Source organism: Pan troglodytes, chromosome 1, assembly GCF_028858775.2.
Source record: "Pan troglodytes isolate AG18354 chromosome 1, NHGRI_mPanTro3-v2.0_pri, whole genome shotgun sequence".
In the NCBI taxonomy this organism is placed as follows: domain Eukaryota; kingdom Metazoa; phylum Chordata; class Mammalia; order Primates; family Hominidae; genus Pan; species Pan troglodytes.
In genome coordinates, this window is record NC_072398.2 from 171,319,274 (window position 1) to 171,346,117 (window position 26,844).

Consider the following 26,844-nt stretch of genomic DNA (forward strand, 5'->3'; position numbering starts at 1 on the left):
ATAATCAGCTTTATTTTGCAAATAGCAAAACTGTTATTTATTGTGACAGAAAGCCAAATAGAGCTAAAAAAAAATTACAGAAAGTTGACTCTTACAAAATAAAATAGAATGGGAGACATGTTATATACAAAAATCATAGGCTCTGAAATGCATAACAGGTGATGAGTATAACTGGCCCTAAATGAAGTGAATTTCATGAAAAAGAACAGAAGTAGAGGTTTCAGCTAAGCAATGAGGATGTTTGCAAGGAATGACCTCAAGGGTAGACCACTGCGGTCAGCATGGATGGTTTATCTTGTGGGCACACATTACAGAAAGGGTGAGTAATCACAGCTCTCAACTGGCCACTTACATGTATTGGTCTTGAAGACACAGGAGTCTGTCTGGAACGTGACAGGGAAAGTTGATGGTGGGAGTGCATGGAGTCAGTGGTTTACAGGGGTGGCAACACTCAGTAGTGGGAGGAAGGAAGGTCTGTGATTAATTGGCTGATTCCAAGGGCTTATTTTCTTTACACTGGTACTCCCCTTAAAATGACTGCTGAATGCATTTTGATCTCTTGTCACTGTCTCCTTTTACTGATTTTTGCTTCAGATGCTTCCTCCGCTCCTTTTTTTCAAGGGTGGGGGGTGGTGGTTCAAGACAAATAGCACTGCTGGAATTAAAGCTTGTTTTGTCTAAATAGACTTGAATAAAAACTGCCCCTGAAGATAAGAAATTACAGAAAGCTAATGACATCTGCAGGGGGCCTGAAGGAAAACAGAAAGTGGAGAGCCATTTCATGTTGCTGTCTCTTTGCCATTTGATTGAGTTTTCTCTCACAACGACTTGAAACTGCTTCTTGTTTTATTTATTTGTCCTTGTATTTCTTAGAATCTTTTAACTGTCTGTGCTTAGAAAGTGTAAGCATAGTGATATTTCATAAACTTAGTTTTTTTCCAGTTTATTGATTTTCCAGGACCTGGGAGCCTAGAGAAGTGTTATGGAACACTCTCAGCTTCTAATTACAATGATTTGTTTTCCAAGATATTCAGAATTATAGAGGATCATTTTGTACTCTACTGATGATGGGGGAGGGATCAAGTAGAAAGGTCACAGAGGTCAAGACTACAAGGATTCCACATTCCTAAGAGTAAAGGGAGGGGAAGTGAACTGCCTTCTTTGTGTCCCCTCCCACCTATTCAATAGCTAAACTTTTACTGTGAGAGCAGCATATCTGTGGCTTGATTCCATATTTTTCATTAAACCGCAGATATAAAGCTGATCATGATTTGCCTTCAAGAATACTTGTCCACAAGGAGACTGTACTCTTTAGTAAAGACACAGTTTTGAAAACTACTAAAAGGAAAACACCCTTTCTAAAGAGGGACAACTCTTTAAGATAGTATTAGTCATTGTATTCTTTAGAATGAACAAATGGCTATGTCAGTATCCTTTGTGAGATCCGAATTTGACAAAGAAATAGTAAGAAGACTTTAGATGTCTAAAGGGAGAGAGAGAGCAGGAAAGGACAAGGGAAGAGAGACAGAGACAAACTAAGAGAAGGAGAATCTGAATGGATAAAAGAACAAAAGAAGGAAGCTAGGAATTGTCAGCATGTTTCAAAATTTGCAATATCAATAGATCTTGTTGTTGGCCAATCTTTCATTAAGGGCCCACCAGAAAATTCCATCCAGTCTCCCTTCCCCTGATAAAATTCTCCCGCAATTGAGATACACAGAGTCTACAAAAGCTACAAGTAAAATCTACAGCTGTGGATCCACTGGTATCACCCAAGAAAGGTATAGGACTCTACCCCTGGCTGAAAATCATCCATTCAGGGGCCTATGAAAACCCTGTCTCCTCAAGCACATAAAAGTTTTTCCTACCTCTACTGTCTGGGTCCTCTAGATTCTTCCCAGCCTTCCCAGCATCTGAAGGAGGTGACTCTGGCTGAGTCTACCAAAATTGGCCTATCTAGATAAGAAGTGAAATCCTCCATCTAACCACCAGATGTGTGGTCCATGAGAAGATAAAACATCTGACTTGCTGGAATAGTTGAGGTGCTGGCAGGAATTGCTCAACTTTCTTAAGGAGGGAAAGGCAGGTACCCTGCAAACCAAGCCAGGGTCTCTGAAGTTCAAAGAAAAGACTGTGTTGAAGTTCAGGTTGAAAATATGAATCACAGAAAGAAAGCAATTCAATTTTGCCTCACCTTGCCAGAATCTGGAGCTGGTCCTCAGACCTGGGGCACAAAGGTTGGCCCCTCTTCTTTGGAGGGGAGCAAATGATGCCAAGTCTACATGCATTTTCATTTCCAAAGCAGTTCCAAACATTTTATCATTCTAATGATATTGATTACACCTGAGAGGTCACTGGAACTTTCAAAGGCTCTTTATCTCGATAGTCCCATATGGGTGGCAATTCTTATTTAAACATTAAAAAAATACATAAAACAGACAAATAAAACAAGCACCCAGAGAGAACAAGTGACATCGTCTGAGGACAGTAAAGCAAGCACAGAGCTCCAGACTATGGGGAGTCTGTCAGGTAAGTGATGACAGATAAGACCTCAGGACTCTCTCAGCTGGGGGCTCCCTTTACTAGATTGTGTCTCCTGAAAATGATCAGGACAGGCACACACATCCTTGGGTTGAATAGGAGACATGAGCTTGTCTTTACAATGCTGTGAGCCTTGCAGCTGCTACTCAAGTCATCAGTTCCAAATCTGATCTACTATATCTTAGATTCTGTTCCAGAAGACTAACAGCAAATCTCATGTAGTCAAGACGTCAGTGTGGAATTAAGCTCAGTTTCCCATTAGGGGAAGATGTGAGTGGAATTCCTTTGGAGCTGGAGATCCCAGTTTTGAATAAGATATCAATGAAGCCATGAGTCATGGTATGATGTATCTAGTACAGCAGCCTCATCTTGACAGGCTATTCTCTGTTTGAGCTACAGACTATCTCCTGGTTTGTGACCTATGGCATTTCTTTTCAGAAAATACACCACTGAACACTGAAGAAGCCAGAAAATATTTTTAAAGAAAAAACAAATCGAACAAATTAGAAAAAGAATGACAGGATAAGATATAGATCCAGAGAGACCTTCATTTCAATTCTGCTTCTGCCCTTTCTGTGTAGCCTTGGACAAATTACTTAAAACATCTCTGAAGCTTGGCTTCCTATCACAGAAGGATAAAAACATGCATCCTGCAAGCAGGATGACTGTCAAGGTTAAATGAGGTGTCTTATCTCAGGCTACTATAACAAAATGCCATAGACTGGGTAAACAACAGAAATCTATGTTCTCACAGTTCTGGAGGCTCAAAGTCTGAGATCAGGGTGCCAGCAATGTCAGGGTCTCGTGGGAGCCCTCTTTTGGCCTATAGAAATGGACTTCTTGCTGTGTCCTCACATGGCAGAGAGAACAAGCAAGCTCTCTGGTGTCTTTGTATAAGGGCCCATCAGACCATCATAACCCATCAGACTAGGCTCCTGCCCTCATGATTTCATCTAACCCTAATTAGCTCCCAAAGACCCACCTCCATATACCACCACATTGAGGGTCAGGGCAAATTTTGCAGGAATACAAATATTCAGTTCACAACACAGAGTAACCTCTGCAGAACCTTAGTAAGCATCCCCCCTGTTTTAACTATTATAATTTGCCACAGGAAGGGCAAGATATTTAATTGTGAGAACATCTCCGTCAGCTGATACACTAAAATAATAATTGACAATTCATTGATATTTCAACAACGAATATCTCCATGTGCTATTTTTGAGAAAGGACGAGACTATCCAGAAAAAGTCAAGAATTGAACTATACCATCTTTGTTTAAAGACTCACTCAGAACCCACAAGAATTCATGAGTGGATTTAATTCCTTGTGAGGGAGATTTCACAGTCATTAGTTTCAGAGGCTTGGATAGTGTGTAGTGTACCACATTTTCCAAAATGCAGTACAAACAGCATCACACTTTTACATCTGTCTGTTCCCAACAGTGTACCCTTAAGTTTTGGATCTCTATTGCCCAATCTCTGTGGCTCATGAAGCATTGTTATAGGTATTAGGAAGATTATACAAAAAGCACCTAGCACAGTGTCTGGAACATAAGAGGTTCACAATAAACAAAGCTCTAATTACTGAGCTACTAGCTACCTGGCTTGTAGTCCTAAGCTTGAGACCATGGGCAAGTCATTTGGACACTCTACTGCTTTGCTGAACAAATATCTCTTGAACGTTCAGTTGAGAAGTGGGAGCCAGACTTCCTGATTCTGGCATTTACTAGCTGTTTCATTTAGGCCAAGTTATTTAACTCCTTTATGCCTCAGGTTCCTGAACTATAAAATGGGGATAATAGAGCTGTTGCAGGGACTAAATGAGCATGCTTGACACACAGAACTCACGATGTGCTGTCAATTACTATTACAGATAAAGGAGTGGAAGTACAGAGAAGACTGTTTAGGCCACAAGAGCTGGTAGGTAATCAAGCTAGGATCTGACCCCAGGTGGTCTAATGCCAGAGCCTGTATGCTCTTAGCTTCCATACCACATTCATTGTTTACCTTGTATTATTTTAGCACTCAAAACCTCTCCACAAAGCCCCATGTGTGCAAAGTCTTTCGCAATTTGGTGGGAGGAAAAGTTTTCCCTCTCACCAGAAACTAGTATGTTTCCTCTTTTTGAAAGTAAGAATTATGCAATTTATCATGTGTTCTTTTTTGTCTTGCCTGCCAGGAAGCTCAGAGCCAAATTATGTGTTTAATCACAGCCACCAAATTGTTTCCTTCTTCCTATATCTTTGTTCCTTATTTTCCCTTTTAATTCCTTTTTTATTTAATACTGACAGTTTCATTTGTGTCTCTTGTTGATAGAGGCCTTCAAGGTATTTGGAAAATGGTGAGGTTGACATAAGCAAATAAAAATCTGAAATACACATGAAACACTGAAGTTTTGAGCCTTACCTGTTTCATGTGCTCAAAGAAAAGTGGTCAAGGGGAAATTTAAAAGGAATAATTTAAAAGGTATTTTAAAGAAGAAAGAAAAAAACAACTGAAAAACAGAACGACCAACACGAACTGAGGCCAAGTCAAATGAAAACTGCAATAAATATGTCTGAGGCTAGAAGTGTTTGTGCTTTCCCTGGCTGGAACCTATCATTTCTTAATTATATCCTGTGTGTATTTTGTAAAATGCGAGCTGCTGTCAAGAGGAAGGATGGCCTCAGACAGGGGAGGAGCCACAGCCCACCCCCTGGTCTTCACATACCTGTACAGAAGCGAAATCCCCTGAGGCACAGGCACCCAGAATAGCAGCACCCACAAGAACGGACTCCACCTCTTGCGACAGGACCACAGGCATGCCTGCGCAGGACAAGGCCACACCTTGGTTAGGGAGCAGAGCCAGGGGAGTGTGAGGAGCCAACAAGCAGCCGCAGTGGCAAAAACACCTGACATCAGGGCAGCAGCAGGCCCCCCGCCCGACTCCCCGCAGTCCTCCCTTCCTTATTCCTTGGGATTATTTGGTTCTAAAAGATTTCACTGCCTGTGCCTGCTGGTGCAGTAGCCAAGGGCCCAAGGGAAGCAACACCATATATATCAACTCACGAGACCTCAGTGCCCAGGTTTTTCAGGCGTCTGCAAGCTGCTACCTGCCATTTGATTCAAGTTCAGATCCACTGATGTTTATTAAGTGCTCTGCTGGCTGAGGGAATACTGAGATGAATCGGACTGTGCTCTGCTATTCAGGTTTCAGAGGGAGATGGATGAGAGAGATGAAGGCTACGGAGGGGGTTGGTTCTCTAACTGAGATGTGCTAAGGGAAAGGAGATAGCAAGAGAGGGTGTGATTCATCCCTCCAGGGGCTTCTCCCCTCTCTCAGGGTGCATGCCACAGCCCTTACAGTGGCTGACAAGGGGCTCTCCCTCCCAGATCTGGCCCCACTTCTCCCCCTCTGATATCCTCCTCTTCTCCTTCCAGCCACGTAGTCCTGGCCTCCTTGCTGCTTCCTGAGTGTGCTTTGGGGCCCTTACCCATGCTGTTCCCTGTCTGGAACACTTCCTCCTAGATGCCCACATGCTAATTGCCGGCCCATCCTTCAAGTGTTTCTGCAAACATCACCTTCCTACTGAGCTTTCCCTGGCCATCAGATTTAAAATTACAACTTCCCTCAACACTCCTTACCCCCTTAACTGCTTCATCCCACCTTCCAACATTGTATTTTACTTACTTATCTTGTTTAATGTCTGTCTCCCCTCCAAAAACTTAAGCTACTTGAAGGTAGGGACTCTGTTTTGACTACTGCGGAATCCCTGGCATTTAGACCAGTATCTAGCACATGGTAAGTGACTGAATGATGAGTCACTTACATTTCTGGGGTAGCGGTCATCACAGATTACGGTGGAGATGAGGCTTAAACAGGCATCTGAAGGGTGAGCAGGAGTCCACCAGGCAGGGAGGAGCCCTCCATATGCCAATGCCCAGAGGTTGAGGGTTCATGGTAGGTTTAAGATTAATAGAAATAATTTAGGATTCTTAGGTCTATAATGTATAGATTAGTCTGCTAATCGGGAGATGGCAGCAAACTTTACAGAGGTAAACTGGTGGTGTAAAAACTGTCTTCTACTCAAGCCATAAGAGTTATTTTCCCAAAGCTTAGATTTCTTTTCCTATCTTGTCTGAGAAGACACTCTCTCTACATCCCATTACCTCCCCCACTCAATTCTTTCCTCCAGCTACCCAGACAAAAAGGGCAGGGGAGTAAATTCCCACAGACACCCCAGAGAATTTAGGAATACCAGCTCTCAACTGGGCCAGGGCTTAAGATGTTGCCAACATGGTGTCAGGTGGGGTGGGAATGCTGGGAGAAGCTCAGACCTGAGTTTATTTCCTGGTTCCACTAGCTCTGTGTCCAGTAAGTCACTTACACTCTTTAAGCCTTGGTTCCCAAATGCAAATGGGGATCATCCCAAATGCAAAATGGGGATGATGATAAGATGTACCACACAGGTGTGTTGTGAGGCTTAATGAGAGGGCACATACTTGGTGCTTAGCATATTTCCTGGCCTACAGTAAGCCCCGGAGAAATGATGGCTGCTACTGTTAGAATTCAGGTAGATGGCAAGTGAAGCCTCTATGCATGTACTAGACCTGGACTAAAAACTGGATAAGTGGGGAAGGGACAATAAAGGTTCCCATCAACCATCCAGAGGGGAAGGACAGATGCCAGGCCACACTGCAGGGCTGTGCTGACACCAGCAGGAGAGCACTGCAAGCCGTTGAAGAATCCTAGGAATGGTACAGATGGGTGTGCGACTATGACCATCAAGCCTTCTCTATGGACCTGGGACGTTTTTGAAGACAGTGCCTCCAAACACCATTCACTTCCCGGGCCTTCCTACCCTGCCAAAAGCTCCCTGAGTTGTGAGCAGGGAGGAACTACTCACAGGCCCCTCCCCTTGCGAACCAGAGATGTGAGTGAACCTGGTGAATCCCCTATCAGCTCTCAAGTTGCTGCCCAAAGTGCTCTGAACCCAGACTGCCAGGGTTTGAATCCTGGCTTCCCCACTGACTTAGCTGTGTGATCCTAGGCAAGTTACCTAATCTTTCCGTGCCTCAGCTTTCTCATCTGAAAAATGGGGTTAAAATTCCGCCTATCTCATAGAGTTGTTGTGAGAATTAAAACTGCTATTATAATAAGGCTCTTAAAATGGTGCTTGGCTTAGAGAAAGCACTAAATTAGCATTAGTTGTTATTCTTAAAGCTTACCTTACTTCTGAAGTCTCTCCTCACACCTGTTACCCAGGGTGAACTCAATCCACTGCTTCCATCTGCCTCTAAGACCAATCCCACCTCTTCCCTTCCTCCCTCCACCTACTCTGAGCCTGGGAGACTGGCCAGTGGGGATCACAGCTGTGGGCCCCTGCCCTCTGGTTTCATCCTTGGCTAAGCTTCTGCTGGGCTGCCCTCTTCACACATCCCACCAGGCTCAGATTGCCTGCTCCCTATCCTCACCCTTGTGAGCCCAGGGGTGGAAACACTGTTAGTATCCCAAGGTACTTCTTGGTTGTCTGGGCTTCCAGCACCCTGCCCACAGCTCTGTACACTGACTATTCAACTTCCCTCCGGTTAACCTAACTGGAGTGTGTTCCCTGCCTGGACCTGACTGACACCGACACATTTTGTCCTCTGGGTTCCCACTCTACTCACTCTGGATATTGGTCATAAGACCAAGGGCACTTTTTCTGTGTTTTATAAAGAACCTCTTGGCTGGACATTACTGTTCTTCTTAGCATCCCTGTGCCAACCTCAGGGCTTGGCACACTGGTGTGCACAGAGAATGCTTTTGAGTGAATAAATGAAAGAACAAATAATTAAAATAATGAGTAAGACCAGAAGAGGGAAACCCCTACTGAAACTACCAGTACTAAAAAATAAAACTTAGAAGAAGGAACATTTAGTCCCAAGTCAGTGGGGGAAACTTAACAATTACTTAGTACATACCAAGTATTTCTTGAAACCACAGTTAACCAAATGACCAGGGTACAAGGAGGTTCTTCCTCCTCATGTAGACAGCATTTCCCAAGCTGGCAAGGCCCCGCTCTCCCTGCTTGTACAGAGCAGGCTGTTCTCAACATGGCGAAGATTCACTTTCAAAATAATAAGCTGCTTTTTTTTTTTTTCCCCCTCAAATGCCCCTCTTTCTTTTTGGCATGGGGCTTCCTAGATGGAATAAGAGAACTGACATTTACTGATCACCTACTTGGGCTAGGCACAGAGTTTGATGCTCACAAACTCGCAAGCATTTATTCCTCAGCAGTGATCTACCTGAGGGAGATGATAATGTTTTTTGATTTGTTTCAGAAGAGGGAACTGAGGCTCAGAGAGGTAAAGTAACTTGCCCAAAGTCACAGAGCTGATCTGCTTTTTCCACTGTTCCACACTATCTCCAAAAAAATCTCCCAAATTCCAATGTGTTTTTCACATGCATTTCTGAGAATCATGTTCCAGGTCGACAGTCCTCCCTAACTCTGTCTTTGTAGGAAAACTAGAGCAATACAATGTTTAAAGGCACCAATGACACTACCTCTATACTGGCTGCTTGTGTACGTGCCTTTTACAGGGACAAATGCAAATGTGTTCTTTTCTCTGAGTGCTGGGTGAAGGAGAGGAAGAGGGCAGCTTTGGCTGGAATGTGAACTATTTTATCTGATGCATTAATGAGTTTAGCAGAACCCAAAGCATTCAAAGGCAGATGCACTTTGCCATCACTTGTCAGTCACAGGCTTCCAAAGGCAGAGGAATTCCAGGCTAAAGAAAAGGTCCCTTTGTCTGGAACTGTAACTGGTCCATAGTTAGAGACAAAAGGTCCAGTTTCAATCGGAATCCAAATAACGATTAACAGCCTTTTCATTCAACAGCCTAGAGGAGAACAGTTTCCAAAGCAGAACTTTCTGTGAAGCCGCTGCACTACCCCCCGTGCTTCTGAGTCAGCCCAGGGATGTAGGGCCTGGAAGATGCCCCTTTTTCACAAAGTCCAGGGCTGCAGCGCGGAGTCAGTGCCGGGGTCACTCGCAGCTAGCTGTTCTGCTCTGGGAGGCCCTGTTTCCCATTTTCTAGAGTATTGTGTTCTCCAAAGCTGACTTTCATCTTTCCTCTTGCATCCAGATAGGAAGTTTTTTGGCTATCAGAAGGCTGGAAATTGGGGCCGGGTGCGGTGGCTCATGCCTGTAATCCCAGAACTTTGGGAGGCCAAGGCGGGTGGATCACTTGAGGTCAGGAGTTCAAGACCAGCCTGGCCAACATGGTGAAACCCTGTCTCTACCAAAAAATACAAAAAAAAAAAAAAAAAAAAGAAGTCTAGAAATTGGAATGTCACAGATCAAATTTTAAGCTTGAATGTTATCTGAACTAGCCAGCTGATTTTTAGATAAAATGTTATGGTTTTTCTCCTGAGGACAATTATAAGGCAATCTGGGCTCTTTTTATGTCTTTCCTCCTTCTGCTTTGAACGGCCCACTTCTATAGGGTTTTGGACATCTCAGGAAAGTGGGGTCATCATCAACTGGTTACAAACTTGGCAGAAAAGTCAAGAAACCTGGGTCAGCAGTACAGTACAAAGGGACGGTGGGCCCAGACACACCACAGTTACAATATTGGTCCTGCCCCATACTGGCTGTTTGACTTTAGATAGCCAATTTAATTCACCTACCCACCCATCAACTTGCTTGTCTGTAAGATGGGGGCACCGATTTCTACCTTTGGTGGTATGGGAGGATTAAGTGTCTACAGCGTGATTCACACTGACACATAGTAGGTGCTTGGTTAATGGTAATACTTTCTATACTTCACATCCCAATAGTTCTGCCCTTAAACTGTAGGCTTTTTTTTTTTTTTTTTGAGATGGAGTTTTGCTCTTGTTGCCCAGGCTGGAGTGCAATGGCGCAATCTCGGCTCACTGCAACCTCCGCCTCCCAGGTTCAAGCAATTCTCCTGCCTCAGCCTCCCCAGTAGCTGGGATTACAGGCATGCGCCACCACGCCTGGCTAATTTTTTTTTTTGTATTTTTAGTAGAGATGGGGTTTCTCCATATTGGTCAGGCTGGTCTCGAACTCCTGACCTCAGGTGATCCGCCCACCTCGGCCTCCCAAAGTGTGGGGATCACAGGCGTGAGCCACCGTGCCCGGCTGACTATATGCTTTTCTTACTGTCCTCAGACTTGTGCCTCAGTCTGCTTATCTCTAAGCTGGGAATAAGTGACTTACTTAGTTTCATCTCATGATGTGCAAAGATCAGTTACGTCCATCATGTTAGACAAGGCTGTCATCTGCAGGAATCTGTGTGGCTTGGAGGGGGATGGAGGATACAATGGGGCAGGGACTTTGACCTGCCCAGAAGTCAGAGGTAAGAAAGTAGGGGATGAGGGACAGCAAAGGATAATGATAAATGGAGGTAGGGTCAAGTGGGCTCTTATCAGGCTGGAGTTGGGACTACGGGATGGGTACAATCCTCCCCCACTTTCCCTCCCCTTGCCCTGCCCTGGTGGTACCTGGCCACCCAGGGATGGGTCCTGGGAGAGAATGGGTCTCCAGTCCCCAGGAGACACTAGAGGGGCAAGGAGTAAAAGGGGTGAGGGTATCAGGTCCAGAGAGACAGAGGTCCAGGCCACTCTCTGTGACAACAGAAAGCCTCCTGCCAATGGGGCCCCTTCCTTGGGTCCTAGGGGCTCTGCTAAGGATCCTTCTGCTGATATCACAAAGAGCTCAGCCCATTATTTGTGATTCCCTGCATCTCTATTATGATCCCTGATTCTGATGAGCTGAGAAGGAATCACAGGATCTCAGGGTCTTAGGGCTCAAATTCCCAGTCTGCAATCATACCCACAGTCCTATAGCATCCAGCCTCTGCATTCTTTCTTCAAGACAGCTTTCTTATCACTTCTTCCAGACCACATGCCCTGAGCTGCCATTAGGTCCCAAACCAGACAAGGTGCCCCACTACGTTTCCATGATACCCTGTAGTTTTCTCACTCCAAGCTTTTGCCATACTATCTTTAATATGCCTGTTTGCTGTCTCCCTTCCTCAATAGACTGTGAGTTCCTGGGTGGTGGGGAGCAAGAATCATGTCCTATTCATCTTCATATCTTCAATATCCTCCACAATGTGTGGATCAGAAGAGGTACTCAAAACTGTTGTGTAAACGCTTGAATTAAGATCTAGTCCTGGCCAACTTCTCTCGTGTTATTTCTCACCATTATTCAATGGTTGGATATACACGGAAATCACTTTCTCCATCATGCATATAAAGATGTCATAGAAGTCACTTTCTCCATTGTGAATATAAAGACTTCAGGGTTATTTTAATAATCTGGCATACCGCATATATCCTCCTATTCTCACTTCACCCAGAACTTGGCCATGCCCATTTGCTGCCAAGCCAAAAAGTGACCTTCTCTCCTCTTTCCCAGACTTACCAGTAATGTCCGCATGCATTTGCACAAAAAGGGGATTCTTGCTGAGGCCTCCACATAGGAAAAGAGTACTGATTGAGTGCCCTGCTGCCTCCATGGCTTCTATAATGAAGCGAGTCCCCAACTTGAAAGGAAAAGCAGAAGATAGCATCAGTATAGTCACAAAAGTAAACACTAGGGAACACTTCTTAAATGTTTACTCAGTGCTAGACACTGTACTAAGCTCTACATACACTATCTCAGAAAGCTGAGACTCACAGAGATTATGTTGTCTATGATCACACAGTTAATTAAATCGCAGAGTGGGAATTTCAACTTGGGCCTGACTGATTCCAAAACCCTCTTAATTACACCATTTGCTTCTATCAGTAGTTACACAACACTGACAAAAACAGTTGACAATGTCAACACAGTTAATGGTAACATAGTTCATTCAAACAGATATTTAATGAGTGTCTACTATAGCCCAGGCCCTGTATTAGCAGTGATTGCAATAGTACTCTGAAACAGAGTCAATGGTATCTTGGTCAGTCTTCCTTTACTAAATGGGAACTAAAGGCTTTTTCCTCAGAAAAAGCACCAAAAAATCCAGCAGCAGAATCATGGAAAGAGGGCTCTAACTGCATAAAGAAGGTGAGATCCAAGGCTTCAGGGTGGCTAAGGGCTAAAATTACCTTTGCTATTCCCTGAAACCAGGTAGTGGTTCTCTAAAAGGAGACTTCTGAGCCAAATCCATTCCCTGGTTGTTTCAGGGCTTCACCATATTTTCAATTCAGCCTTGTGTCTCAGTTCTTGTGCATTAATATCTTCCTAATATGCATTATCCTCATGTCTGTCTTGCTAAGTTCATTAAACTCAGTAAAAACCATTATTGCCTTAGAGTTATGGAAGTGAATCTTAATGTAGAATTCTTCAGTTTTAGATAGGATAGTTGAACATCTGAAAAATCTTAATTTACTTGAAAGTTCAAAAACTAGAGTTCGAAAATCAAAATTTATTTGGAATAAGGACTAAAAACAAAAAGATGAACTGTGATGTGGCCATAAGGGGGCAGCCACATGGTGATGTTTGAGAAAGGGGCTCCAGAAAAAATAGAGGAAGAGGATTTTTTGGTGGGTAGCAAGTCTTTGAAATGTTTAGAGATTGAGCAATTTGGGGAGATGTCACAGTCCTAAGTGTAGACCTGGGAGTGAATTGCTAAAAAGGAGGGAAGAGAAGTCAGAAGAGATAAGAAAGTCAAGGATCTGGGAGGCCAATGTGTCTCCACAGATGGCACAGCCACCAAGAAGAAGGCATGAGCCAATATCTTGGTTTTTAGTGAAAGTGTGACAGTATTGTTCAGGTTGAAACCTAGGAATGTAGTGAGGGAGAGGAGGTGTTTTAGCTGAGGGCAAGAAGAATCGGAGTTTAGCCAAGGTAAGGAATAGGGTTTTGGGCCGGGCGCGGTGGCTCACGCCTGTAATCCCAGCACTTTGGGAGGCCAAGGAGGGCGGATCATGAGGTCAGGAGATCGGGACCATCCTGGCTAATATGGTGAAACCCCATCTCTACTAAAAATACAAAAAAATAGCTGGGCGTGGTGATGGGCACCTGTAGTCCCAGCTACTTGGGAGGCTGAGGCAGGAGAATGGCGTGAACCTGGGAGGCGGAGCTTGCAGTGAGCCGAGATCACACCACTGCACTCCAGCCTGGGCAATAGAGCAAGACTCCGTCTCAAAAAGAAAAAAAGGAATAGGGTTTTGGAAGTCAGCAGGATGCTGCCCTGACCTCACGTCTTAGGGGGGGTTGGGGGTAGAGGGCAAATGGAGCCTCCTTTGACAAGGCTGTCTGGGGAGCTGTCACCCCAGGGGATGGGGGAACCTGGGGACAGAAGTGGTCAGAGGGTGATCTGGGAACCACAGGACATGAAATCCTAATAGGTTTGGCATAAATCACGAGGGACAGGGGCAGTTCAGGAGCAAAAGGCACAGCAGTTCTAGCCCAGAGGTCTTGAGGGTTTGTTGAAGCTATTCATGAATCTGGTAAAAATATGGATTAGGTAAAACCTGGGCCTCCATAAACAATCTACAGATGTAGTGTGTTTAAAAAAATTCAAACATGTTGTGCCATATAAGGCCAGATCCTACATACTAACTAGGGCTGATTATTCCCAGATGTTCTTTGTTAAGCTTTTTGGGGGGTCATGAACCCCCTTGAGAATATGCCAAAACCTACTGACCTCCCCAGAAAAAAAAAGTCACATACAAAATAGTACTATAAATAATTTCAGGAGGTCTACAGATGCCTGAAGTCCATCATGGATCATTTGATGCCTGTGGATTCTGGGCAACCCCAGTCTGCTCTAACGGCATGAATTGCAGTAGCTAAGAGCATGAGTTTTGAATTCAAAAAACCCAGGCTGGCATTTAGGCATTTCACATATTTCTTGTACCTTAACCTCTCTACAACTCAATTGCCGTTTTTTTTTTTTTTTTTTGCCATGGGAATAATAGTATCATATTCATTTAGTTAAAAATTCTATAGATTGTCAGAAATGTCAACATGCAAAAAAATTAAAAATGTGGTCTTAGGCTTGATGAAATCTAGTAATACCTACCACACAAGTCTGCTGCTGTAGTCAGCAAACGTAAAACTTGCAGAAGAGTGTCCAGCTCACGAAAGGTGCGTACAAGGAGAGTTCTTCTGGTTATCAACTATACGCTAGGCACTCTGCTATGCACTTTAATAGCATCTCTAATCTTAAGGCAAATGTGAAACCTGCATATTGTTTTCCCCACTTAGGAGATATATAATTTGACTAAGCAATACAGTCTGTATGGAATGGGAGAATTGCTGTCTCCTAATTTGTATGGAAATGTCAGGAAAAACTGGTATCTTTGATATTTCTAAAACCAGGGACCTAGGGGCATGCCATTAGCAGGCCCGAGACAAGAATAAAACAAAGCACATTTCCTGGGAAAAGGAAAGAAATGATCCGAATGAGAGGCACTCCCTCGAGAGGGGCTGTGACAGACAGCCTGTCTCTCCCCCATGTGGTATTGTCGGCTGGAATTTCCCACTCAGTCTGGCGGTTCCTTAGAGGACCTTCCCTTTCGGTGTCCCAGACTCCAATCTGTGTAATACTCCACCCTACTGAAATGCCCCACCAAAGGGCTTTGTGTGAAAATGATTTTGTGCTCACCTTTCTGGAAAAAATGTTTTCACAGAGAAATTTAAATTAAAATTAGGCTATTCCACTGGGAATGTACAGAACCGAATGCAAATCAAGAGACTTCAAATGCAAATAGTACCTTTTAAGGGTCTGTTCTGCAAAGAAAACTATAGATGAACAGGCTATGGATAAACCGGGTGGTTGACAGGTCTTTCAATTAAGCATGATCAAGAGAGAATTTTACTTCATGGAGGGTTTTGCACAGTCCCAAGTTAACTTGATTACAATCCTCTTTAATTTCATTTCACCCCTACAAAACAGCACCCAAAGATATGACTATATATAGAGAGAAATTTGCTTAACTTTCAGTTAACCGACAACAAATAAGTGCTCCGGCAATATTCAGGGCTAATGAAACAACATTTTTTTTCCCCCAAGTTGAACATTATGGGAAAATATCTGTTATCAGAATACCTCATTAAAATGCACATTTTTTTGCCTAAAAGATCAGCGCATCCAGATACATTTGCAAAACAGACTGAACCCCTCACAATTCACTTGACTCCACAAAAAAGGCTTATAGAAAAAAATCTCTGTCTTAAAATGCCTTCCTTTCATGGTATTATAAAGGTCATTAAGACAATGGACAGAATAAATATGATAGCTTTTAATACATGTACGGCCCATTAAATACAAGATTGATTTTCCAAGTGTGTGGTACTTGAGAAAATGTAGCTGGCTTTTTTTTCCCCCCTCTCCTGCCTGCATTAAGTTTAACCTCATTTATACATTTCTGGACTTCTGCTGCAGTACTCTTACCAGGAAAGGAACCTCTGTGAGACAATCCTGGCCAAATTAATGATATTTTCTAATATATATTAAGTAAAAACGATTCTTAGGAATATCCGAAAGCTTATTTCACCCATGTAGCTTTTACAAACAGATCAAAGGAAAATGCAGCATGGTAAAGTGGAAAGAGCAGAAGCCTGGGAGTGAGATGGAGAAAGGTTCAGATTCCAACTACCATACTCTAGCTGTTTGACCTTGGCAAATGGTCCTCCCCTTGTCTGTAAAATGAGAACAAACCCACCTACTTACAGGGTTACAGTGTTAAGCTACCAGTAGGCAAGGCACTGTCTTTGGTGCCTGGCACACAGTCGTGTCTGATGAAAGGTAACTGTCATTACCACTATGTGATGGTGCCCCTTGGTCCCTCCTGTTTGGCCTCATCCTTCGTGTCCTCCTCTTAGCATGTGCTCAAAAGGGGGAATATCACACCACTCTGATTTTCCAAGATTATTCATTTCAATATAAGCTATTCATTCTACTATATGACTCTTTTATACAATAACATTAACAAATCTGAAAATAAAGTTCCTCAATACAGTCAAATGTCCTTTAACCATGGGAATACATTGTGAGAAATGCATTGTTAGGCGATTTTGTCATGCAAACATCATAGAGTGTACTTCCACAAACCTAGATGGTATAGCCTACTACATACCTAGGCTATATATAGTATGGCCTATTGCTCCTGGGCTACAAACTTATACAGCATGGTATTGTACTGAATACTGTAGGCAACTGTACCACAATGGTAAATATTTGTGTATCTGAACATATCTAAACATAGAAAAGGTACAGTAAAAATACAGTATCATAATCTTATAGGACCACCATCATATAGGAAGTCCCTCGTTAACCAAAACGTTATGTAGCAGATGACTGTACTTCACATGTCTAATTTTGTTTTAGAATGCTGGGGGTTCAAATCCCACCTCTGCCACAAGCTATATGGCCCTGCACAAGTTAATTAATCACACAGAGCCTTAGGTTTCTAGTTTGTGGAATAGGAATTATAATATCTACGTAGTAAGGTTAAATCAGATAATGTGTGTAATGTATCTAGCACAGTGCTTGGCACATATAAAATCTCTTTTTTTTTTTTTGAGACAGAGTCTCACTCTGTCACCCAGGCTGGAGTGCAGTGGCGCGATCTCAGTTCACTGCAAGCTCCGCCTCCCGGGTTCACGCCATTCTCCTGCCTCAGCCTCCTGAGTAGCTGGGACTACAGGCTCCTGCCACCATGCCTGGCTAATTTTTGTATTTTTAGTAGAGACGGGGTTTCACCATGTTAGCCGGGATAGTCTCGATCTCCTGACCTCGTGATCTGCCCTCTTTGGCCTCCCAAAGTGCTGGGATTACAGGCGTTGAGTCACCACGCCCGGCCTATAAAATACCTCTTAACTCGGCCAGGTGCGGTGGCTCATGCCTGTAATCCCAGCACTTTGGGAGGCCGAGACGGGTGCATCATCAGGTCAGGAGATCCAGACTATCCTGGCCAACATGGTGAAACCCCATCTCTACTAAAAATACAAAAAATCAGCTGGGCATGGTGGCATGTGCCTGTAGTCCAAGCTACTCGGGAGGCTGAGGCAGAAGAATCGCTTGAACCCAGGAGGTGGAGCTTGCAGTGAGCCAAGATCGCGCCACTGCACTCCAGCCTGGCAACAGAGCGAGACTCTGTTACAAAACAAAAACAAAAACAAAAAACAAAAACAAAACACCCTCTTAATTCACTTATTATTATCATCATAATCATCATTATTATTATAAAACAGGACAGCTAAATAATTATCTTTACTACTGATGCACACTTTTTTTCTCTATTTTCATCTTACTATTCATTTCCTGCATTTTTACAGATGTCAGAATTGTGTGCTTTTGACCAAGTTTCCATGCATAAAGATATTTGACTGATTTCACTGAATTGGCCAAGCTATTAGATCAATAAGAAAATTGCTTCAGGAAGATATAGTAAAACTAGTGTATAATCTAAAAGCGCTGTTTAATCAAGTTGACTGATTCCATACTTCTATGTAGTTGCATTAAAGAAGTTATATCCCTTCAGTATTAGTATTATTACTATCTGGAAGGTTCCATTCTTTATTGCACATACATGGTGCCTGGACAAATCTGAGCATTAAAAAAGCACTTCTGTTGGTGGTGTGAATAAATATACATATAGTTTAAAGGAATAAAGTTATGAAAACAGTTGTGTGAAGAAACAGAATAATTGAATATCATATATGTATGTATAGCATTAAACATATTTGCTTAAAACAGGTGTTACTGAAAAATAAATTTTGAATTAAAATTAGATAAACTGATTTTTCCTTTCTGTTAATTCCTATTCTCTTTTCAGAAGTGGCTAAGCCTCACTGGATTAACTTCATTTCGGTTACATACCTGCTGTGAGACCCCAAAAGCCATGATCTACTCTCCTAAAATGCACTTTGTAATATATGCACACACACAACCTTCTGGATGTGATTTCAGGATTAGAACCCTCTTGTAGCCCATCCATAGCCACCTCTAGATAAGAAGATTCTTTAGACAATGGTTAAGCTTTTAGGATTTCATTTCCATTTTTGATTTATCTTTAGTGTAGAAACTCCTAACATTTCAGATTTAAATTCCCCTCTTCCTCCCTAATCATCCTAACCTCACTTAAGCAGCTAATTATCTAAAAACAAACACTTTCATGTTCTAAGGAAGCTTACTATTTAAAGGACCCCTATCATGAATCCTTTTGCAAAGTGAACAATATAATGTATTTTATAAATCAGACATTCTTAACAACTTTTCTTAATGCAAGCATACATAGCATCTGTTTGCTTGCTTCTATTTAATTAAATTTAGAAGACAAATTAGATAAATGACAAGTATAATCTTCACAGATTTTAACTCCTTTCAGCTTTTTGTTATGTGAAGTTATTAGTTAAAGCAGGTGAGGCCTTTCATCAACATTTCCTTCCAGACATACAAGAATCTCTTTTTTGCAAACAATCTTTTAATTAAGAATCTCTGTCACAAAAGCATGTGCTGTATCTTGGGGAGCCAGTGGCCTAGAGTATACTGATGGCTCTAAGTCTCTTTAAAAATGGCATTACAGTATCTTACAGCAATGGCTTGAACTGTGGCCAGGTAGAGAATGGCAAGATCATCGAGGTCCTGAGACAGTTTCAATCCGGTGACCTGCAGGGATGAAGGGAAGAAAAGAAGAAGATGGTCAAAAGAAGCTGCCGTGGATAAAGATAGTTCCCATGAAATACGTTCAGATGTGTTTTCTTGCCGAAACAAGTTCATATGCAAATCCCCTTTTTGTGAGCGGAACGTGAAATGCCTATTAAGTTGTTTAATCTCCAGACCTGGGAAAAACTATTCCTTCCTCCCCAAAAGAAAATACCCTGACCTTAAACAAAAACAAAACAAATACCACAGGAAGATTATGTTTGATATTTCTTAGATGATAATTAAATACTTTTTATTTTAAAACATTCTCTTTTCTTACAAATACCTATTTTCTGTGGCTTACAAGAAATCAACACGTAACAGTGGCATTCTAGTACAAGATGATCTTGTTTTGAGTTCTGCTACTGTCAGACTTCAGTGTAACAGCATTCAGTGTTCAATCCAGGGTAAAATAATATGTCTCCTACAAATATTATACCTACTAGGGGATAACTTAGAATCTGTGGGTTGCAAGGGGATCCCATTAAAGTCAATCAGAATCAGATGTTTATATGGAGTATGTCAATCTCTGAGAGAGTCCAGAACTGAACAGGATGCTGGATTTGTATGCCATCAGGACTTGCTCACAGTCCTGCTTTCATGTCTCCCACTCATCAAGGTGTTCTCTTGGGACATTTCTAAAGGGTGAGGGCTGCTGGGTTCTTCAAGCCGAGCCCAACTTTTGTGGGCATCAGCACCATAGTTCACTTTAGATTATCACATTATAAAATTAATTCACCAACATTCATTTACTCAGTTCCTATGGTGTGTGTTGTCCTGAGCTCAACCAGGTATGGACATGCAGTTTGCACCAAAATAAGGGAGCTGAGTGGTCTACCTAGGTCCCTTCCTTCATATTCTCTGGCCCCATTTAATTACTCTCTCCAGATTTCACCCTGAACCCCACTGCAATTGGCTTATGACAGTGCACAGGCACCATTCAGTTACCCAAACCAGGAAACTTGGGAGCCCTCTTTTTTTTGAGACAGAGTCTTGCTTTGTCTCCCAGGCTGGAGTGCAGTGGTGTGATCTTGGCTCACTGCAACCTCCACCTCCTGGGTTCAAGGAGTTCTGCTGCCTCAGCCTCCCCAGTAGCTGGAATTACAGATGTATACCACCACATCTGGTTAATTTTTTTGTATTTTTAGTAGCCAGGCTGGTCTCAAACTCCTGACCTCATATGATACACCCGCCTTGGCTTCCCAAAGTGCTGGGATTACAGTTGTGAACCACTGCGCCTGGCCAGAAGCCATCTTTCTTGACCTCCCCTGTCTTCCCATATTTAAGCAGTCTCAAAGTTTTGTACATTTGATCTCCCAAATCTCTTTTGAATGCATCTCCTTTTCTTGATCCTTACTGTCATTCCCTTCCTTAATTCAAGCCACCATTATGTCCTTCCTAATTGCTGACAGAGGCCCTGAGCAAATCTCACTGTTTCTAATTGTGCTCCTTTCCATACTAGAGCTAGATCGACTGTTCTTAAATGCAAATCTGATCGTGTTACTCCCTGTAAAATGTTCTCCCCATTGCCCTCATTTCACAGTAGAAATGCGTTCACTGTCTCATGTGCTTCTTCCTGGGCTCGCCCTTGCTTCTTCTCCAGTGTTTACTCTTGTCCCTCCTCACTCTGTATCCTATGCTCCAGCTATGCTGAATTATTTATCTAAGTCTGTTGATGCGGGGATTCCTACATTCAGTAGAGCTACCTGCTGACAGTTTTTCTTGGCAAATAATTGGGCAATCAGATTAGAATGATGGCTTTGATTTTTAATACACAAGAAGATGGAAAATTTAAATGAGAGACACGAGAAGAACTCTGGCGCTGAATCATCCTAAGCCATTAACTGTGAAAGAACATCCTTCACAAAGTTTCCCAGAGACCTAAGCATATGGTAAGAATTCTGGAACTCAGAGAGAACATGAACAATGCTGACATTATGGAACTTTATTTCACAGTGAGGAAATAATGTGCCTAAGGGAACACAGAGAATGGACACCAGAATGTAGGTGTTCTGATGGTCTTTGCTCGTCTTACTCACCAAAGCTCTAATGTCCAGTGCTGTGCCTGGAACATAGTAAGCACTAAGTTAATATTTGCTGAGTGACAATTCACTCAGCACTGTGAACTATGAACCAGTGACAATTCAATGCTTCTTTTCACCTTTTAGACACCACTTTCTCTCCTTATGTCCTATCCTTCTTTGTTAAATTCTACAAGTACAGGTGGACAAAGTTTACTGCCTCAGCTCCTCACACAATCAGAGAGGAGGAGACCATGCCCCAAGAGAAAAGAACACTGGAAGAACACGTTTAGTTACTTGCTCCATGCTGCCACCTGCCCTCCACCATCCCTAAACTTACCCTTTCTCATCAGAGAAGTGGCTTTTATGAGAATAGGGTAAAAGGAAGGGTCCCTGTACCTCATATAGAGCCTTTGTCTTGGGTTTGAAAAAGGCACCCCATCTGGGAGTATGAATTATAAAAAGGTGCAGAGTAAGCAGGATTTCAGCCTGGTCATAGCCCCCTGAGTGGAACACTTTCTGTGAGCTGCCTGCACCATGCTGGCATGCAGTGGTCCTGGCAATGATCACTAGTCATGAACACCAGTCATGAGCTGAACATCCCTGAGCTGAACACTTTCTGTGAGCTGCCTGCACCATGCTAGCATGAGGTGGTCCTGGCAATGATCACTAGTCATGAACACCATTCACACACGGTTTCTCTGTCTCTCCTGTACTGGCCTGGCCTCAACAGCACCTCTGCTATTAGGTCTCCTAGGGAAGTTGCTGGGCCATGGCTTAGTGCACTGTTCTAGAGCCTGTCCAGGAGGCTGCCTCCCTTTGGCTTCCTCTCTCTGGTCATCAATGGGAAGAGGATTAAGCCATGATCCTCTGTGTGGCTGACCCACTCCTAAAGACCAGATTTGGATGATTTTTGTTGGGAGTGGGGGTAAAATATGACTTTGTATATAAGATGCATTCCCCCAACAATATTTATTAGGAACCCCAGTGCTTTGTATAATAATACTGATAATGTAATGGGTTCTGATATCCTTCTCAATTAGTAAGAATCCATAAGAGAGAAGAAAGGGTGTGACATAGCTGGATTTAACTTGCTTAATCCCCAGCAGACATCCATGAGAATTTCCAAAAAGCATTGGTATTCATGCAAAAAGATATCATGGACCCTTCTCTAAATTTCCAGTGCCTCCAGAGCTCAGAAATCATAGAGCAGAAACGGGAGGATAATTTTTTTCCCCAGAAACTGAGAATGATATAATCAATGTAATTGAGCACTAAATTTAAATCCTGAGCTTGCTAGCAGCTATGGCAAAAAGGGACACATGAGGGTGAAATAGCTTTTTTCTGATAAATAAAACATAGCTATCCTTGAAGGGAGACAAAATTATTCCTGGGAAGAAATTCTAGAAGAGATTTCTTGCATGGATCATAATATAGAAGGTATTCAGTATCAAAAGGGAAGCCACAAACACAATTCTCACACAACCGTTTCCAGTATTCCCTCACCACTAACACTAGAGCCATGGTATTGAAATGTGACTTAGTGAAAGATATTTATCTCTCAAGTGCAAAGACACTGTGGTCTGAGGTCCTTGTTTCCTTGACATCTCATCTGATATGCAGATGATCGTTAAGTCCATTTAATTTTCTCTCAAATACCAGGGACCTCAGCCCAGTCAACCCATGACGGAACTTTGCAAGGAGTGCCATGAAGACTGCTTGAGAGGCTACAAAGGACCCTCGGGGAGCTGTCTTGGAAGGGAGGTGGTGACAGTGCCCTGGGAGTGCCAAAGAAGTCCTGGGAGAGGCACAGCTTTGAAATGGCTGAAAAGGCTAGGATAGGCCAGATGAACTGATTCCCTAGCTGGAGGCTGAATGGTTCCAACAAGAGGAAGTGGAGAGGAAGCATGAGTAGAAGGAGTGTGTTTATTGATGTGCCTGTGCCTATTTTGAATGTTTGGGCGAGACAGACAAATGTGTAGGGAAGCCCGATGTGAGAGTTGCAAGGGTAAGCACATTTTATCTATTTTGGATATTGTGTAATGAAGAGAACTATAAGAGAAAGCTCTTACAATTAATATTAGGGTGCATGAAAACTATATATAATGGCCAAAACAATGCAAATAACTGCATTGCCTAATTTTAACCTCCTAGATTATGAATATAAAGCACTTATGTAAATATTGGGATTTTCGAGGTTAGAGGTGTATGCCAATTGAAAGAATGAGCTTTAGAGGAAGGCACCTGGGTTTAAATATTGACATTTTCTCTAATTTAGCTGCATGACACTATATGAATTTTGTAACATCTATGAGCTCAATTTTTTCATCCACAAAAAAAGAGATAATACCACAAATTATTTTTGTGAGGATTACATGAGGTATCATTTGCAAAGTAAATTACTTTTTTCAGTAAGCTGTACTGAGTCTACAAGAGCTACATACTCCTGTAACTCTTATGGTGCCAACTGTGCAAAGAGGTGGCATTTAAATGTTCATTTTCTTAATGTGGCACATATACACCATGGACTACTACACAGCCATAAAAAAGAATGAGATCATGTCCTTTGCAGGGACATGGATGAATCTGGAAACCATCATCCTCAGCAAACTAACAGGAACAGAAAACCAAACACCACATGTTCTCACTCATAAGTGGGAGTTGAACAATGAGAACACATGGACACAGGGAGGGGAACATCACACACTGGGGCCTGTGGTGGGGTGGGGTGGGGTGGAGGGGAGGGAGAGCATTAGGAGAAATACCTAATGTATGTGGGGCTGAAAACCTAGATGACGGGTTGATAGGTGCAGCAAACCACCATGGCACATGTATACCTATTTAACAAACCTGCACGTTCTTCACATGTATCCCAGAACGTAAAGTAAACTTAAAAAAGTAAAATAAGTGTTCATTTTCTTTCCCTTTCTCTTAATAAGTGTTCATTCTCTTTCTCTCAAATTGCATGAAAGGCTCAATCCCATTCATTTACTGGGATATGGGAGTAACGTATCTCCTTCACCATGCTGTGGGTACTACTGAGGATATTAATGAGGGGCACTGGAGACTAGTGACTGTTCAGTGTAGGGAAGCCAGGGCAGAAGTTGCTCATCAGCACTGGGACCATAATGTTAAAGGTACAGGCATGCAGGAGTATGGAGAAGCCCCTGAGTGCCCAGGGACACAGGGTGGGGGGACTCTTGCAAGAACTCCTTGAGGAAGCCTTAGTACTTATCAACCTACACACTTCCATTCACTGTAAAAAGAAGAGACAGATGGTTACCGTCCACCCTGGACTTCAGCTTAAATCTTGCAACTTAGTAGCTGTCTAAACTACAGCACCTCTCTCAACTCTTTCCTGGGATCCTAGTCGAGTGTAGGTTTCCTGGGATCCTACTCTAGATTTACTGAACCTTTGGTGTGGGTCCAGCAATTTGCATTTCACCACAGTCCTAATGCACAATAAATTGTAGAAATGACTGCTCTAAACCTTGGTATTATAAATTATAGGTTCATAAGTTCTAAAATAGTTGAGATTATTAATAAATGTATTAGCAATTACACTTTTTCCTTCCTAGTTGTTAAAGGAATTGAAGTGTTTATACACATTAGTAAGAAAAAAAAAGGCTTAAAAATAGTTTCCCAAGGGATCTCAAAAGATTACAAAAGACAAGAAAATGGGATTCACAAGTCCTGAGATTTTTCTATGGTCATCAGAGCTTGATGGGGGTATCCAAGGCTCAGGGGAATTCACTGAAAGCTTTCCAGAACACAATGGAGAGGCAGAAATGCTCTGCTTGCTCAGTCAATAATGAAGGTGGAGCTGATGGACAAGGCAATGAAGAGGATCAGAGAAAGATTTATAGGAAGCCTCTAGAGGGAAAAGGGACATTGGAGGACAGGTCTGAGATAATCACCCGCTTGGAAGAGAAAGGGGGACAAATCTTCCCAAAAATATTTAGAGGTTTCAGTAAGTGTCTGGAATCTAGGCTAACACTTGCCATTGCCTAAATCCCACCCACATTTGAGAAATGCAGATGACTGTGCTACTACAATGTGGTAAGCAGAATCCTAAATATGTCCCCTCAATATTCTGTACCCTGGTTATTCAATTAAACACTAACTGAGGCCCTGCTGTAAAGGAACTGGGCAGATAGAATTATTTAATAGCCAGATGACCTTGAAATAGGGAGATTATCCTGGATTCTCTGGTTGGATCCAGAGTAATCACAGGAGCTCTTAAAAGCAGAAGAGAAAAGCAGAGGAGTCAGTCAAGCGACACAGTAGAAGAGGAAGACAGGAGAGATGAAGCAGAAATAGAAATCGGAGTGGTTCAAAGCATGAGAAAGATTTGACCCATCATTTCTGGCTTAAAAGATGGTGGCAGGGGTGGTGGGCCCAGGAATGCCGGAGGCCTCTGAAAGCTGAGAAGGACCACTGGCTGACCTTTAACATGGAAACAGAGACCTCAGTCCTACAACTGCATGGGACTAAATTAGGTCAACCACTTGAATGAGTGTGGAAGCAGATTTTTCCCAGAACCTTCCAATAAAAACCTTTGATTTTGGCCTTGTGAACACTTTCTTTGGTTACGGAGGAACCAGTAGAACCAACCTAGATTTCTGACCTGCAGAACTGTAAGAGAATAAATTTAAGCCACTAGATTTGTGTAATTTATTATAGCAAGCAAAAATGATGGATGGACACTGCCCCTCATGACCTTACTCTATTGGTGAATTCTACACCACACAACACTACTTTGTTTGCTGTTTACCCAAAGGCCCTTCACACTTTGTTTGCCTTGCTTCTGAGGGTTTAGGTCTAAGCCATTTTGATATGCTCATACGCTGTTTCTCGAAGCTGGTCTGTACAACTCTTCTGGCCCATACTTGCTGTTGTCTAACCCTGTCTTGGGTCTGCACACCAACATTATACACAATGGACTCTATCCTTGGTCCTCTGGCCTTAGTTCCTTTGCATTGTTTATGTCTTGGACCTTCCCAGTAGATTCCACCTGATTCGCCCCTCAGTCTTTTATCATGCCACATGACCTTGGGAAACACTCCTGCCCATAGTCCATTCCCTGGTTTTACTTGTTGTTTAGTGTATATAGGAAAGATAAAGGAGCAGTAAGAAAGGAGTCTGATTCTGTGATAGAATTTAAAAAGTCATTAAAATGAAAAAGAAAGATGCCAGGCACATTAAAAACAAAGCAGAAGCAATGAAAACAACAGTAATGACAAAGATTTAGTTTTTTATTTTTCTTTTTCCCCAAAGAATGTCATTGACCCAGGTTTGAATTGACTGGTTCCCGTTCCACTTATACCCTTTTCTCCTCTGAGTAAGCTACTTAAACTCCTTGAGCCTCGGTTTCTCTCTTCTTTTAAATGGGACAACAACATTGTCTTGCACGGTTGTTGTGAAGGTTGTTGATGATACATGGAAAGCATGTACCATGGTGCCTGGTGCATCAGGTGCCTGAAAAATGGTACCTATTAAAAATCACAATACCAGCTGGCGAATTAGTCACTTCAGTAAAATATATATATTTTTTCAGTAAAATACATATTTTAAATAAAATATAAATATGTAAATTTATATATAAATATACAAATAAAAAATATGTATTTTCAGTAAAACATATA

At 42.5% G+C, this 26,844-nt stretch overlaps 1 protein-coding gene across 38 annotated transcripts in view; it reads right to left on the reverse strand.

Moving 5' to 3' along the window:
• FGGY (FGGY carbohydrate kinase domain containing) overlaps window positions 1-26,844 on the reverse strand; it is a 486,570-nt gene that overhangs the window by 107,888 nt on the left and 351,838 nt on the right. For 31 of the 38 annotated variants that reach the window (XR_002938170.3, XM_024346119.3, XM_024346101.3 and 28 more), the window contains 3 exons: window positions 19,068-19,142; window positions 11,957-12,077; window positions 5,254-5,348 (listed from right to left, as the gene is read on the reverse strand). Coding sequence is in view for 37 of the 38 variants with exons in the window: in XM_024346119.3 (XP_024201887.1) it covers window positions 5,254-5,348; window positions 11,957-12,077; window positions 19,068-19,142 (291 nt within the window). In the remaining variant the exon portion in view is untranslated. The remainder of the gene's footprint in view (window positions 1-5,253; window positions 5,349-11,956; window positions 12,078-19,067; window positions 19,143-26,844) is intronic. The other 7 variants (XM_063801387.1, XM_054683479.1, XM_063801320.1 and 4 more) reach the window with 2 other exon arrangements.